At 26.7% G+C, this 16,297-nt stretch overlaps 2 protein-coding genes across 2 annotated transcripts in view; one reads left to right on the forward strand and one right to left on the reverse strand.

The window, feature by feature from the left end:
• The window catches only part of LOC107443422 (uncharacterized), a 48,026-nt gene that overhangs the window by 12,326 nt on the left and 19,403 nt on the right, over nt 1-16,297 (forward strand). The window lies entirely within an intron of this gene.
• Nucleotides 5,842-12,086, reverse strand: LOC107443431 (adult-specific rigid cuticular protein 15.7). Its single transcript, XM_071178715.2, has 4 exons — nt 11,938-12,086; nt 9,093-9,194; nt 7,587-8,034; nt 5,842-6,014 (listed from the first exon to the last, which is right to left on the reverse strand). Exons 1-3 carry the CDS (start codon nt 11,947-11,949, stop codon nt 7,603-7,605), a joined length of 546 nt encoding a protein of 181 aa, XP_071034816.2. The 5' UTR covers nt 11,950-12,086; the 3' UTR covers nt 5,842-6,014; nt 7,587-7,602.

Raw genomic sequence — 16,297 nt, forward strand, 5'->3', positions numbered from 1 at the left:
AAAAGTTATACTTGTATATTGAATTGCTTTAATACTTATTAATTATTTTTCTTTTTTCAGACGGAAAATAGAATAAAAACTTCTTACTTCTTAAAGACGAAATAAATGTAGATTCTTGAAAAAATATTTTCTTAAAAAATATTTTGATTTTGTTTAAGCTAATGTTGATGTTTAAAATTTCAAACGACTAAATAGATACTATCTTTTATTGAGCATTGTTTATTTTATATTTATGATTGTTCACAAGTTCCTAAAAAAAGGGTGAAAATTATTACTGTATAAAAATAAATACTATGCTGAGTGTATCCTAAATCAGAATAATTTTGTAAAAAAAAGTAGTTTATAAATAATTAAAAAATAATCAAATTAACAGGATCTGTTTATTCTAACATTAGATAATTTTAGTATAAGCTTAGTTTTTATAAAAGCTTTTTGCGTTATAACAATATCCAGTGTTGCAGTGCTGAAAAATGTCAGAGCATCGTAAGGAGGAGGAGAGAGAGGTTGAATAAAAAATTGTCAAAAAAAAATTTTTTTTTAATCTACAAGTATTAAACTATTTGAAACTGCAAAAGCTATTTTCCTTTTTACTTAAGTTTTCTTATTTTATTTTAGTGTAGCTTTTTAAGCTTTATTTCGTATTTCCTCAAAAAATGATTTTAAATATTTGATTTGCACTTTTTACTTTTTCTTAGTTGAAAATCAATTTACAAAGTACAAGAGCTTTCAGACTTAAGAACTATTTATTAATAAAAGTTATTCATTGAATTGCTGTTAGCAATTTAAAATATTTCGAAATTTAGTTACTGTTTTTTATATATTTTTTTTTTATCAAGCACGGAATAAACCCTAGTACCTAATACCTAGAAAGAACCATAAGTTCAAGATAAAAGCGCTCAAAGGAGTGTTTTTATTTTTTATTTTTATTTAATTAAGCAATACTGTAATATTTTATTATAAATTATTATATCATGTAAATATGTAATTTTCTGTTGAAAACTTTGCTCACTAAAGGTGGAAGATGAAGGTTCAAAAGGCAGATATGATATTTACCATAAAATAACATAAATAATGCATTTTTATTTATGAAAATTTCATAATTAACAAATTTAATTAATGTATGTAATTAAAGATAAGCGAGTAAAATTACATTGAAAGGCGGGATATAGGTATTACATTAGGAAAATAGTCCTATTCTGCCAATAAAAATATTTTGTAAACGAAATTATTTAATTTAAAATCACTTTAATAGTGACAAAGCTGCAATGATTTCATACATTCTAAAAGAAGTGGTGACCGAGTGGAGTGATTTGGGTTCACAAGAGGATCCATATCGAATAAAAAAGTACTCATACTAAACCTCTTACCCGTGTGTGTGTAGGGAAGGGGGACGTAGAAGGTGGTGATCTTAGCACATGTGAACATTTCAGTAGAATAATGCACCCCCCCCCCTTTTAGATTGCTTGACTGGGATTCTATAATATAAATAGATAGAATATAATATATTGAATATAATATAATAGAAACTATAAACATATTTATATCGAAGTTAAAAATTATTTAGTTAAGTGATCCTAGACACACCATTATTGACGCATATATACGTAACATACATTTTCCATTTTTTTAGGTATCCAATAAAGACCTATTGATTTTGCCTTCAACTTTATCCAAACAATTTTTTTTGAACTTCTTATATTATTTATACATTTAAAAAGTAGTTAAAAAAATTTTCTGAAAAGAATTTTTAACAGTAGAGTGAAATGTTAGCTCTTAATACTAGTTCAAATAAATATTAAGTTCTTATTATTTTAATTCAATACATTTGCATTGTATTCATTATTTCAAGTGCATTTACTCAGTTTTACATCTATGGTGTTGAATACCACGAATGGAAAGGGACATTTATTTTATAATTACAAAACTGCAACTAAATACTATTTTTAATATAAAATGTTACAAAGAAACTTAATATCACGGAATTTATTTATAATATTATAAAGAAACAAAACGTAAAGCTTTTAGACTTTTATTTTGAATTATAATCTAAACAACAACTTTAGAAATTAGTAAATAACATAGAATAACATTAAAAAAGGATGATAAATTAGAGTCAGAGATAAATACCATTAAATACGGGTTCAATGAATTATTTGCGTGTAAATACCGTTAAAAAAATTTTTCAATTATATGCTGACAATAGCCAAATATTTAAGGATATTCGATACTTATTAATGATCACAATATATGATTTTTTCTGATCATTAAGAACTCACGAAACGGTGAGATAACAATTATCTTTTAATGACGTATGTACATTTTTGTTAATGATTTCTGATTCATAGGAAATAATTAATTTTTCAACAAAAAATAATTTCAGCAAAAAATAATTAATGATTCTTTTTAAATGATTTTCATAAGATTAATTTTATTTATTCATAGTTTCATAAGCGAAATGAGGCCTCTATGCGATCAGTATTTTTGTCCATATATTTCTTTACTCAATGATGTCGCTTTTTAAAGATAACTTTCCTGATTGACAAGTATTTCTCCGCATATATTGTTTCCAGTTTTTTTTCATTCTTTTCATCAATCATGTGATAATTGAGACGAGGAAGAAAATTTAAATTATTTTTAATCAGAAAACTAATTATTACTTCAGAAACAAAATTAATCAGAAATAATAACGATCATTTTTGTTTCTTGTCGTAAAATTGATTATTTTTGGGGGGAAAAATTAATATTAAATTTGAGTTTTATAATTCATCTATGAATTGTGATAACGGAATTTGTAAAACATAAGCTTAATCAAATACTACATCAGCAGGAACACTTTTAATATATAATTTAATTTAAGAAATTTTAAGTTATTATACTGAAAATGAAGGCGCTAACATGTAATAAGTTACTTTTAAAAATAATATGGTTGAGAAATAGTGTTAATTTCACCATATAAAAAATCAAATCTTCTTAAAATACAAGAAAAACCGCTTGATATAACCCTCAAAATAAATTTTTTTGAGGAAAAGAACCTGAACATTACAATTGGCACATTTAAATATTCTAAAAATTAAAAGAGTAGCTTAAGAAATTTTTTAATGACACATTTATTGAATAATGTTATTTATTTAATATGTGTGTTCAACAAAATAGTTTTTAAACTATAATTAAATTTTTATTTTTTCGAATTCATCTCAAATTGTAGATTTTACTAAAGCATATAAACACGTATCAAATTCATATAGCTATTCGTAAAAATTAACGAATGTGCTTTCAAAATTATTTACTAATTTGTGTAAATTTTATTGTATAAATATTATGTGCAGCGATAATGTTATTTATGCTCAATTAAAAATCTATTTCATATTTAGAAAAAAAGGGTATTCTTATAAAATTATTTCGATTTGATAAAAGACTTTGTGAAAATTATATTTTAAAATGAATCAGAACATTACAATAGTCAAATTTTTAATCTTTTAAAGATTAAATGCACTGCTCAAACAAGGGTTGAAATATTCTTGTAAAGGAATTTTTTTATATAGTATTAAACAAAATAGCTTTCAAATATTATTTTTTAAAATTTTTCGTTCTTTTTAATTTTTTTTTCTTTTTTAAAGATATAAATCCGTTTTGATACCCACAATTAACCTTAAAAAAACGAATTAGCTTTAAAGAACGACGAAAACTTTAAAAGGTTTCTTACTAATGTCATGTTTTGCACTGTAAAAAATTCCTGATCAAATTAGAGTAAAATTACCATAATTCTGGGTGCCGATACTTTTTACCGTAAAATCCATTTTTCTCGGAACATGTTACGGAACAAAAAGTCTGGATATGCCGTAATTTGGACAGTAATAATTACCCTGAAATCTCAGAGCCGCTCTAATTAAATAAATATTACTGTAAAAATTATGATATAATATTTCACGGTAAAGCATCCATCATACTATAATTTGATGCGGAATTTTTTTTACAGTATTAAGTAAAAAATGGGATAGATTACTGTACTTTAGTTTTTCAACATAGCCTCGTTTTAGTCCTCTTTTGGAATTGTAAATGCACAATTTAAATTTAAAAATAAAAATGACAATATTAAAACTGTGTTGCTTATTATTATCTACATTTATCTATTTTAATTTAAATTTCTATACCAATTTATTTAATAAAATCTAAACAAAAAGAATGGACAGAAATTCAAAATTGAAATTCCAGAAATAAATTTATCCAACTATTCCACTTAAAAGGATTCAAGTGGATGAATGTTTCGATTTAGATAAATATTGATATATATTTCAATTTATTTATTTATTTTATAGCTTCTTCTCCCAACTTAATGCGAAATAAAATAAGATTGATCATTTGACTTTTATAAAATCAATCAACTAAATGTAAAGCACATTTTAAAAAATGTATAATTACGTTGAAAAAATATTTATTGCTGTTTATTACTTGTAACATGTTAATGGGTTTCATTTACTTTTCTGTTAAAGAAGCTTATTCATGATGACCAATTTCAAAATTAATATTATATATATATATATATATATATATATATATATATATATATATATATATATATATATATATATATATATATATATATATATATATATATATATATATATATATATATATATATATATATATATATATATATATATATATATATATATATATATATATATATATATATATATATATATATATATATATATATATATATATATATATATATATTTAATAATTAACGATCCGTGAATTGAATCCACGAAACTGAATAAAAAATAAACAAATCAGGAACTTATATACACACTGATCATTGAAGAGTTTACCCATACCGACTTAGAGATAGAAAAGTGAGCTAAAAAATAAATGTTTGATTTTTAAATAAAGCAATGAGCGCCATCTATCGATTATAACGGTAATGTATTTTTCCCTGTTTCAGCAAACATAATTCTTATGTAAGTGGTTCATTTTTTTTTACTTATTTATTTATTATTATTGTTATTTTAATGTATTTATCTTTACAAGTGAAAAATATATTCATTAAACGCCGCCTATAGAGCAAATAGAATATAATCCTTCTTTAAGGAGTGGTCATGGCATTAGGTTTATTTCATTGTTTAAGTTTGGTGTTTTAAAAAAAAATCAACAGGGTTTATAAATAAAAAAAATCCTATTTTTTTTTTAAAAAAAAAGAAGTTTTTTTTGCTCATTTTATTCTTAATTTTCTTTGATTTATTATTATAATGAAAACTGTTATTATTGTTTTAGTAATCATTTTGCATGTCATATAACACGAGCACATATTAAATATCTGTTTTAGGTTCCTAACGGTTTGTTTTTGTCCCCGATGGGGGCAATGCTTAAGATAAGACATTGACATATCATTATGAAGAAAGGTCATACGGTTTCAGATGGGTGGAACCGAATTGTCAGTGAAATAAAAAGCGGCTGATGCGCAATGCTGGACCAAAACCGGCTGCTGTAACAGTTCTTTATTTTTAAAGGTTTAGTTGAATATTAAATTGTGATAAATATATAATATTAAAGTAAGATATGAAAAATGTGTATTATCTTGCTAATAGCTATAAAAGTGCTTGCAAGTTTAAATTCAGGGTAATAGAATAGTACTTCAAAACTCGTAAGTAGAAAAATACTTCTGATTATTATTTACATTTTTATTTAGAATTTATTTTTTTAAAGCCTTATTTTTTCTAAAACTTTAAAAATAGTTTATTTGAAGAATGATAGCCTATTTTGATTGTTTTATTAATTGACGAATTGGAATATTTTTAAACTTTAATTCCCATATATTTAGAACAAAAGAAAAAGACGAAATTGCTGGCAAATATATAATATTTATTTGTAAAATAATTAATTCCTAATGAAAGACATGTCAAAACTTAGAAAAACAAATTTTAGATACATAACAGACACTTATATTGATCACATATTTTGGCCCCATTTGTGGAGGTGTCCTTTAATCACACAGTTCCAGATTCTCGTGCATTCTAAAAAAATATTTAAAATAAGGAGAAGTCAATGAAATGTCTTTACAAAGACTAAGAAATATAAATATTACGTCAAAATTTGAAACGTTAATATTCAAGTCTTTACAAGTTATTGAAAACGTTGTTACTATGAGAGTAAATTAAGTTAATGGAGTTTTTATCGTTAATATATTTTATTACTTTGCCTATCTGATGGAAATTAATTAAGAAGTAAAAAAACAATGAAAACATATTAGTTAGGGTTGCTTTTATATAACTTTAAAAAAATGAAGTTTTTTATCCGTAATATGTGCACTTTTTTGTGTGAAAATATAATATCGGTACTGTAAACTATTATGCCGTAAATATTTGCTGTAACTTTAATGTGCTAATAAGTTGAATTATGAATTTTTTAAAGTTAAATCTCAGTATCGTGTTAAATTAAGAAGTATTAACTAGCTCGTTAATATGGTGCAACTTGACGCTTTTTGAAATTTGCCTCAATTTGCGCGATATTGCAGTTAAAGCTGCATGCAGAAAAAAATTCTAGTAAAATCACCACACTGTACGGTAATGACATTTCAAGTAAAAAAAAAGGAAAAAAAAAAGAAATATAATTCTGGTTTATAAAAACAAAATATATGGTATTTAAACCCTTCATCTCGTAATTTCCCGCTCAAACGGTAACCGTTTACTGGAAAAATTTACTCTTAAATTAATACTTCTTATTGCATTACATTTAGTAAAAAAAAAAAAAAAAAAAAAAAAAAAAAAAAAAAACTGAAAAGTAAAGAATGATTTTTATGCCATGCTCTAAGTCAGTGCTCTCCAACCTTTTTACCGCTATGACCCGTTTAACGTTTGATAATTTTACCTCAGCCCTCTGAGGGGGTATGTCGATTGCTTAGATTTCAGATTGTTTACATTTAATAATTTTATTGCATGCCTTCAAAATAAAACATAATTACAAAAGCAGTATTTGTGTGGCTTTCAGTGACGTCCTTCAGCTCCCGGTTAACTTCTCGTCCACGGAAAGTTGTAGAAACGTGGAGAAATACTCCACAGTAAATTAAGTGTAAATAATTTATTGCTCCTTGGGCTGCGCGGGGGTTGGAGAACTCCACTCTAAGGCATCATGATAAAATTACCAAATTTTACCGCATTTACTAAATTTTATCGCTTATTATAAAACCATATTTTGTTGTTAATATTACCAAAACCATCATTAAAGTAAAACCATCCGAGTTATTAGATGTTCCCCTAGAGCCAGAAACACGGTAAATTTTACCATGTTCTGGTAGTTTTGACCAGAATTAGCGTGCTAAAACACATTTTTAACCTCGGAATTTTGCCATCATCTTTGTATAGTTTTTATATATTTCATAGCTATCCTTTTTTTTTATTTAAATAGTTTAGTAATTTTCTTGAATAGAGCACAAACTCTATACGCTAAATTGTGTATGTTTTATTTCTAGAAATTTTGATACAAGAATAATTAATAACTGTTATTAAATTTATGTACTGTTATAAAAATTATTAACTGTTATAAGAATTATTTAAGTAAAGTATCAAATAACCATCTTATATTCTCACCTACAGATCCATAATTTTACCAAATTAGAGGCTTTCCAATGATACCAGCTCCAAGAATACCGGGTGCTCCAAGAATGGCTCCATGGCCAACCACGCTGCTATATGAGGAAACGCTAGGTGCAACAGCTGGAATCAAAGGAGCTAAGCCAAGAGCGGGAGCAATAGCTGGCACTACGGGAGCAACTGCTGGAGCTATTGGTGGAGCGTAAGGGCTGTTGATGACTGCGGCTGCTGGGGCGCTGAGGGCGGTTCCTTGTTCATTTGTGCTGACAGACGCTCTGAATCCTGCAGCGTCAGCAACATAGCTGACTTTTCTAGCTCTTCCGTCGATGTCGGTGAGAGTATATGATCCAATTTTATTTCCAGCGGCGTCTCCACTTTCTGATCTAGAATTGGTGGCTCCAATTCCATCGGCGATTCCATAGCTAAATGCGTAGTTTCCTAAACCCTATTGAGAAAATAGCATAATTAACAACATAATTATATAAATGGAGTATGTAATAGAATTCATCATCAGGGGCAGTAAAAACAGAAAAAGAGAAACGATGCGCTGTTACAATTCAATAATTCTGCTTTAAAGTGAACTTTGTCGCTTAAAAGTATAAACATACACTTAAAACAACATAAGATCTGATATCTTTTCATCAAGATATTTAATAGATAAAATTATGATTAAAATGAATTAGTTGTAAATTTTTTTACACCTGAGTTTTTATGTGTGACGCAAAAAAAGCTCATATTAAAAAAGAGTTTTTTTTTATTAATTTTTTTTTATTTAAATAAATATTTTCTTCCTGTTAGCACTTGAGTTTTGAAAAGAATGAAAAACAATTGCTTGATGTAAAAACAGTTCTGTTTCAAATGACAGAATTCTCGTAATTCGCGTGACGTATTTATCACGTGAGGTCAATATGTGTTAAAAAGAGTATAAGTATATCTACAAGTTATTTCTTTGTAACGCTTTTTAAAGCAATAATAACTCTAATTTAGTTTTCCTATTAGCGCAGGAAGAAATAAAATTTAAGAATATGACAAGCCTGATAAAATCATAACATCGATGTTTTGCTGTTGGCAGAGTATTTTCAAGTATATGCTACTTAAAAATAAAGTAATAGTTTTTTTTTGCTTTATTTTTGAGTACAAAGTTCTATTTTTAAGTTCCTAATTATGATATGATGCAAAATAATATGGAGTTTATACTGTGTTTTTTTTTTACGAAATCGTCTTTTACATGATTGAGGAAGATATTTCTTAGAATTATAAAAATATATGGGACTGATTTCATTGACTGATATTATTTTTTTTTCCTTTTCAAAATTTTTAAGAGTATGTCAACTCGATGTCTTCCGTACAATAAAAATGTTTAAAGTTTTTTTTTCTTACTTTCATCATTACATTAAGAGAAATAACAATTCCTACGTTATGTTTCCTTAAGCAATTACAATTACAACAGTTACATTTTTTTTTAAACTTTTACCACATATTAAGAGAAATAACAATCCTTACGTCTTGTTTTCTCACGTTACTGCTTACTCCTGTACTAAGAAGAGGAGCTGATAGAAGAACATTGGCGTTTACAGCTGCAAGTGCAGCGCACAAGATAATTGTCTACAAAAAAGAGAAACCAATAACCATTATTTTATTGAATTAATAAATACTTAAAAATATTTTTTGACACAAAAAGTTTGCTTATTCTAATGTCTTTTGTTCTATAAAAACATATACTCCACATTTTCAAATTTCATTCTTTATATGTTTACTAAAATTCCTGCACATCATTTATGGCAACATTTTTAGGTTGTGATGCCATTTCAGTAGTTGTAGAGTTATGAAACAATCTATCAAGACATTTATAAATCAATAAATAAATAATAGTAATAGTCAATGGATTTATAATTTTTTTAACTACAGCAGTTGTTTTAGATTTACGTAACCATTTCTTTAAATATGATTTTACAATTTTTTCCAAAAATTAAGTCAAATAATTATAAGCACATTAATGATCGCAAATTAGTATTAAAGGAGGGAAGAAACAGAAACGATATCAATATATATCGAATCAATAAAGAGGTAAACCTGCTGAAAAATATAAAGCATAGTAAACCTTTCAACACACTTGCTTTTTATTGCAACCAAACAAGTTTTTTTTTCTTTCAGTTCAGCCTTTTTCAATGGTGTTTTGATAAATTTAGGTATCTTTTTAATTTTTTCTTTTAAAATGTCATAATCCTGATTTGTATTCTCTTATAAAACTTTATTTTTGATAAAGATTCCTAAAATATACATTTTGAGCGATGTAAGAACCAAACGTCTAAAATAATTTTCAAATTTAGTATTGATAATCTTTTTCTTTAGAATAAATAGAGCAAGATTTAATGTCTCTTTTGTCAATAAATGAAAAGTTAGTGAAAACTCAATTTTCTCTGAACAGTAAAATGAATAGATTATTTCTTAATTGTTCTTTGACATCCAATTTTGAACTTTTTTTTACAGAAATAAATGTGACATATCAGTACAATAGTGAACTTCAAAATTATTCTCTTGTAATATTTTGTAGGTTTTCACAATATTTGAAAGTTAATGTATTTTATGTAGATAAGATGAATGCAGATGGTTACAATGCGTTAATCTATCCATTAATTGTAATAAATCTATGAAAAATTATTTTAATGCATTAATACATTATATATAATATTAAATATTTATATAATTATTTTAGTAAAAAAAATATATAAATATACAGTTTTTTAATATTTGAAGAAAAATTCTGAATGGGACGTTGGTATTCGTGTTCATTTTAAAGGAATGTCTCACACGGGGGGTGAAATTATTCAATGATAATTCTGATATCTCTGATTTATCGATTATTTATAGGTCTCTTTTTTACTCTTTTATTTATTTTCTTTCCCTTATATAATTTCAAAATAGAAATTTTTTTTATTTACGGGTCAAGGATTAATTAAACTGAAGCATGGGCTATTTCTGAACTATTTTTATTCATAGAATTTCAGTTAATTAAGGTTACGTATTATAATTTCTTAAAGAGATTATTACAAGCTATTAACTTAAGAGACAACTTTATATTGTAAAACAATGTCTTAGGCCTTACTATTTCGATAATATAAATTTAGAAACTGATTAAAATAAAGATATTTTCACGAGTTACGCTGATATTTTCCCTCTGATCTTTTTTTGTGAGAACGTAATGAAATTTCTTATCTTTCATGTTATTAAAATATACTCTATACTTAATAGTTTCGATAATTATGACAGTATTTTCTCCACAGTAAAAATATCTTTATTTTAAAAACAATTTATGCCAAAAACAATTTCAGGAGATTCATTATTTTATTATTATTCTATTTAGTAATACTGATCTTTTGTTTTATACATAATCTCTAACAAATGTTATTTGTTAAAACAATATTTAATGTTTTTTAAAGAGGCTATTTCACAGTGAGAATAAATTTTGGTGAAATTACCGTACTGTATAGTAAAGATATTTCTGGTAATAAAACCAAAATATACGGTATTTAAACTATTCATTTGGTAGTTTTGCCGTTCATATGGTAACTGTTTTACCGGAAGTTCTGGTTTTCATAATTATAGTTTGTTTTACTATAAATTTAGTAAAAAATATATAACTGAAAAGCAAATTTAACTGCATAGATGGTTTTTATGTCATGCTCTAAGATATCATGATAAAATATAACCAAATTTCCAACTTTTATCCTATTTACCATATTAACACATAAAATAAAATTAGATTTTATTGTCAATTTTACAAAAATCATTACAAAATCGCCTTAGTAAACATTTCCATGCTTTTTGGTGTTCCCATACAGTCAGAAATACTGTAAATGTTACCATATTTTGATAGTTTTGACCATGCTTTTTTTCTCATTGCAGTCATAACAATATGTTAATCTTCTTTAAAAATAGTACTGCCAAATAAAAAGTTTTGAACATAAAACATATAAGGTATGAGAAAACTTGTTTAAATAATGTCAATTTTATGGGAATTTTTTCTACAAAATGATACGCAAGACAAACTCGAACATTTTATATAACATACATTAAAAGCTGCCATCTAAATTTTAATGCTACTTAATCAAACTATTTATGAATATAAAACTTTCGATAGTTTAACAGTACTTTATGTAATTATTCAATGTATTTCATTTTATGGTTTTTACAATCATTTAAAGGTATTCTTATAATTAGCGATGCAAATTTTTAAAAAAAGTTGGATTGTAAAAACTAAATCTAAAGACAGAAAATTATTGGGGCATAAGTATTTATGCCTATTATCATGTATAAACCAGAACTAATATTTTCAGAAATTTCTTACCTTAGCGATCATTTTGGTGGATGCGTTCAAAGATCACCTGAGATGATATCTATTTGATGCACAAACACACCGAAACCAATCTATTTATACTTATAATCTAACGGTGCATTCAAGGACAAAGATTCCAGAAATCAGCAAAGATGGGTGGGGCATCAATTATAGTTATGCGTAAACAAGTGACAAACATCTGAATATTTTAATTTTCTTTTTACCAGAAGTGCGAGGGATTGTTTAGTTCTTCTGAAGCAGCTTCCTAATTAACATATGCAAACTGGTTCTAACCTGATTTCTTGAACCAGATGGAACTATTCGACCTTTCTTCAGCAGAATATGTTACCTTGACAATATTGCTTTCTTTTAGGGTTTGGGGTGATTTAAGTTAGTGATCACTTCATTTACACGTGATAGACTGAAGGGACACTGAAAAAATTTTTCTTTTAAATAATAGATCGATTTGAGAGGTTTTAAAAAAAATATTTTTTAAATTATTGAAAGGCGTGGTATTTTCTTCGATATGAAAAATTTCTTTCAAATCCATTGTTTAACTTTATTAATTGGCTTTGAAACTTAAAAAGAGATTGCTATTATTTTAGTTTTATATTCGCTTGTTTAGGAAGAAAAATATTGCGCTTTTGTTTTTAGACAACCATTTCTTCAAATGGCTTCAAATTATGAAACTTAAAGTAAGTCTACAGAACAAAATGTGTCCTGCATTTTAAAAAAAAAACTTTATTGATTGAACTCGAGCACACGGTCTAATGTAATGTCAAATAAACTAAAGATTTTATGTTTTAGGATTTAAAAGTTTTATGGTTAAACATAAAAAAAAATATTGATTGATTCCATCACATATGTAATTATGAAGCCACACGGTGGTTTTTGATTTCTGAAAGTTACAGTTAAATTTAAACCACTTAATAAAACTTTTCGGAAAAGCTTGCTTGATTTGTGAGATAGTAAATATTTTCATGTTCTATCTCTTTTTATAGAGAGAACGTCTAGAGAAAAATATAACGAATATCATTCATTTCTTTCTACTGGTATCCCATTTAGTCAATCCATAAAGCATCAGTTAAAATCTTTGCAAGCGGGCATAACTGACAAAAAATATAAGCAATATAAATAAAAAAGTTTATTTATTCTTTAGAAATTTAAATCGTCATTTATACATAATAAAACTGTTTTTATTTTTCTTCTGTTAACTTAACTATAAAAGCAAATAAATAATGATATGAATTTATTATTGCTGTGAGAAGTAAATTGCCTTACATAAACTTATTATGATTATGTAATGTTAGTTTAATGATGACTGAAAATTAAGAATAAAATTTAGGGTTCACTCTTATTTTGTACCTTACAAATTATGAGCACTTAATACCTCGATTGCTTTGATTTGAATGTGTAAACAAAGATTTGAATCAATTTTCTATGGGTAATAAATTATTTTGTACAAATTTATTATGCTTAGGTAGTTTTGTTTAATTATAAGTTCAAATAATTGAAAGAAATTGAAATTTACCATTCAAATCAACCATTTATTCCAGAAATGTAATGTAAACCAAGTTTTTGAGTTGGTTTCTAAATATAAAAGTTATTTGAATAATTAAATGCAAGAAAGAGGAAATGAAATGTAATCAGTTAATCATAAAAGATATAATGCCGATTTCACAATTAAAGAATCAAATCGATGTCATTTATACTCATGTTCAGGATTCATCAATGTAGGGGTAGTTGCTACTTTTTTTCGGACTCCAGAGCATGAACACAACCTTATCCAATTATCCTTAGGACTTCTTTTTTAAACCCAAACCTGCATGAGATGTAATATCATAAAATAGTCGCAATCTGTAATAGAAAAAGTCAAGCAAAATATTACTTGATGATCTATTTTCGGATCGATAACAGCAATACCAGACCCCAAATTCATGACTTGAAAGTAAGCATTTATAATTTATCAGTTTAAAAGCTGTGCCCAGTTTACTCAGCTACATGAGACCGGTACAATATGTAAATGTTTAACTTTCTTTACATATTGCTATCTGAGACCAGTACAATATGAAAAGAGAGCAGCGAAGGCTCAGGGGATAGAGCGTTCGCTTTACAATCAAATGAACCGGGTTCGAATCCCAGTGATGGCTGGTCGATACGAATTCCGCATCCGTCTTGCGCCGACCACTCTGCTGACGTAAAATATTCTCAGTAGTAGACGGATTATGGGTTAGAGTCCCCTTGTCGTCAGGCTAACCGTGGGAGGTTTTCGTGGTTTTCATTTCCATGTAACGCAAATGCGGGTTAGTTCCATAAAAAAGTCCTCCACGAAAGCAAAATGTATCCCAATACTTGTTCCAGGAGTTCCCTTGTCTTCTGGATTGGGTTCCAAATTACAAGGCTACAGAGTTTAACATTAGTAGTCGTAAATCCAAACGATTGGCTCGACTGTTCAACGGTGGTCATAAAACATGTAAAGAAAGTTGAACATTTACTATTGCAATATTTGACATAAATGATCTTACTTCACGTGAAATTAACATTTTAATGTGAAATTGTGTGAAATTAACATTTGACATAAGAAGAGCAGTATTTTAAATGTATGTACATGTACATTATGCAGGGTTGCACTTTATTAGTAGTTTAACCCTCCAAACGCTGATTCCTGGTACCAAAATTTATCCACCATGCATCTCTTCTATACAGGAGAACCATTCCATCAATGCAGGAAAGGTTGCATCTTCTCGGCTCATAATTTTTATACATTTATTTTCTCGGCTCATAAGATTTTATACGAGATTTAATACTTCTTAATTTTTCATTCATAATAATTTTAAATTACTTCTTATATTTATTAATTGAACTAAACGGCTCTTATGAACATTTATTGTGCTTTTAAATGGTGATTACATTCGTATCAGAGCTTTATTATGAGTTCATACCTGCTGGATGCAGTTAATTTTTTTTCCATTAAAAAGCCAGTGACTTGAATCTTTTCTAAAATAAGGTTCCAAGAATGCTTCCACCAATTTGTCTAAAGATTAATTCATTTAATGGTGATTAAATTTTTTGAATTTTTGATAATGTCAAAGAAGTTGTATTTTAAAATTTTTATTTTCTCACTCAATCGATTTTCACAAAATTTTAGAATTTGTCGCTTAAAATAACGTAGATTCAATTAATATGAGAACCTGTATAACTTACATTTCAAAATTTCGACTATTTTTAAATAAAATGAAGCAATTTTTTACATGGAGTTTTCATTAGAGAAACGACTTTTATAATTGTGTGCTAAAAGGCTTTAATTCACTTCATCAGTACCGAGATATAAAAATTATGACAATTTTTTCCATTGCATAATTAATTGGCATATTTAAGGTTAAGGCCTGAATCCATTGAGATTGAATTCTAGTTTTTGAAAATCCAATCACCAGATTAAGAGTTATTTAAGTTTTCTTTTTTTTACACACTGTAAGTTATTAGAAATACTATTTTTATTAAACACCTAAAACATTTTTGATTTTTAACAATTCGGAGTATTAACTTTTATATTTGAGTGTTTTCAAGACTGAATTACAATGTTAATCCAACTTGAAAAAAATCTTTTAAACTCTTAAAATTTTAATAAAGATGAGTGACAATACAATCAATTAACATATTTTTCCTTTTGGAATTCTTAGACTTTTTATTTTAAATAATAATATTAATAATAATAAACGATATGAAAATGATAAAACTAACAGCCAAGATTAGTAAATGGTGACTGGTGCAAGTTAAATCTGTCGGGTCACATAGTCCTCCATGTTCCCATAACAAATTAAACCTCTTGGGGACTGAACGTTCTTTGATTCCGGTCAAAATTTTGTTTTCTGAATGCATGAATGGATCTGCCTTATAAACGGGTGTGACGTATGGGTATGGCAGAAGTTGAATTCTTGGCCATAGATGGCGCCATTGGAAAGTAAGAACAATCGCACCCCTTTGCCTTAATGGCCAACGACAACAACAACAACCTATAAGATTTACGATTGGCATATTTGACACGCATTGGAACTTTTGATATTAAGATTTTAAAATAGATTACTATCAAATGTTTTTATGGCTTATTCTACAATGGGGATTTTTTATTTTATGTTGAAAGGAAGCTTTCAACTCTTAAATATTTTTCTTTCGTTTAATAATATATTATGTGTACATCTGTTTTCTAGCATATTTTTTCTAATGACATACAGGGTAGATTATTAAGATAGAAATAGGATAAAAATTTTTAAAAAAATATTGAGCTACGTGGTTAATAAAAATTATTAAAGCCCAACATTTTTTTAAAAAAACTTGCAACTTTTGGTCACAGATAAGGTCTTTAACAAGCGTA

Source organism: Parasteatoda tepidariorum, chromosome 6, assembly GCF_982258835.1.
Source record: "Parasteatoda tepidariorum strain Cologne lab strain chromosome 6, Ptep-v5.0, whole genome shotgun sequence".
In the NCBI taxonomy this organism is placed as follows: Eukaryota; Metazoa; Arthropoda; class Arachnida; order Araneae; family Theridiidae; genus Parasteatoda; species Parasteatoda tepidariorum.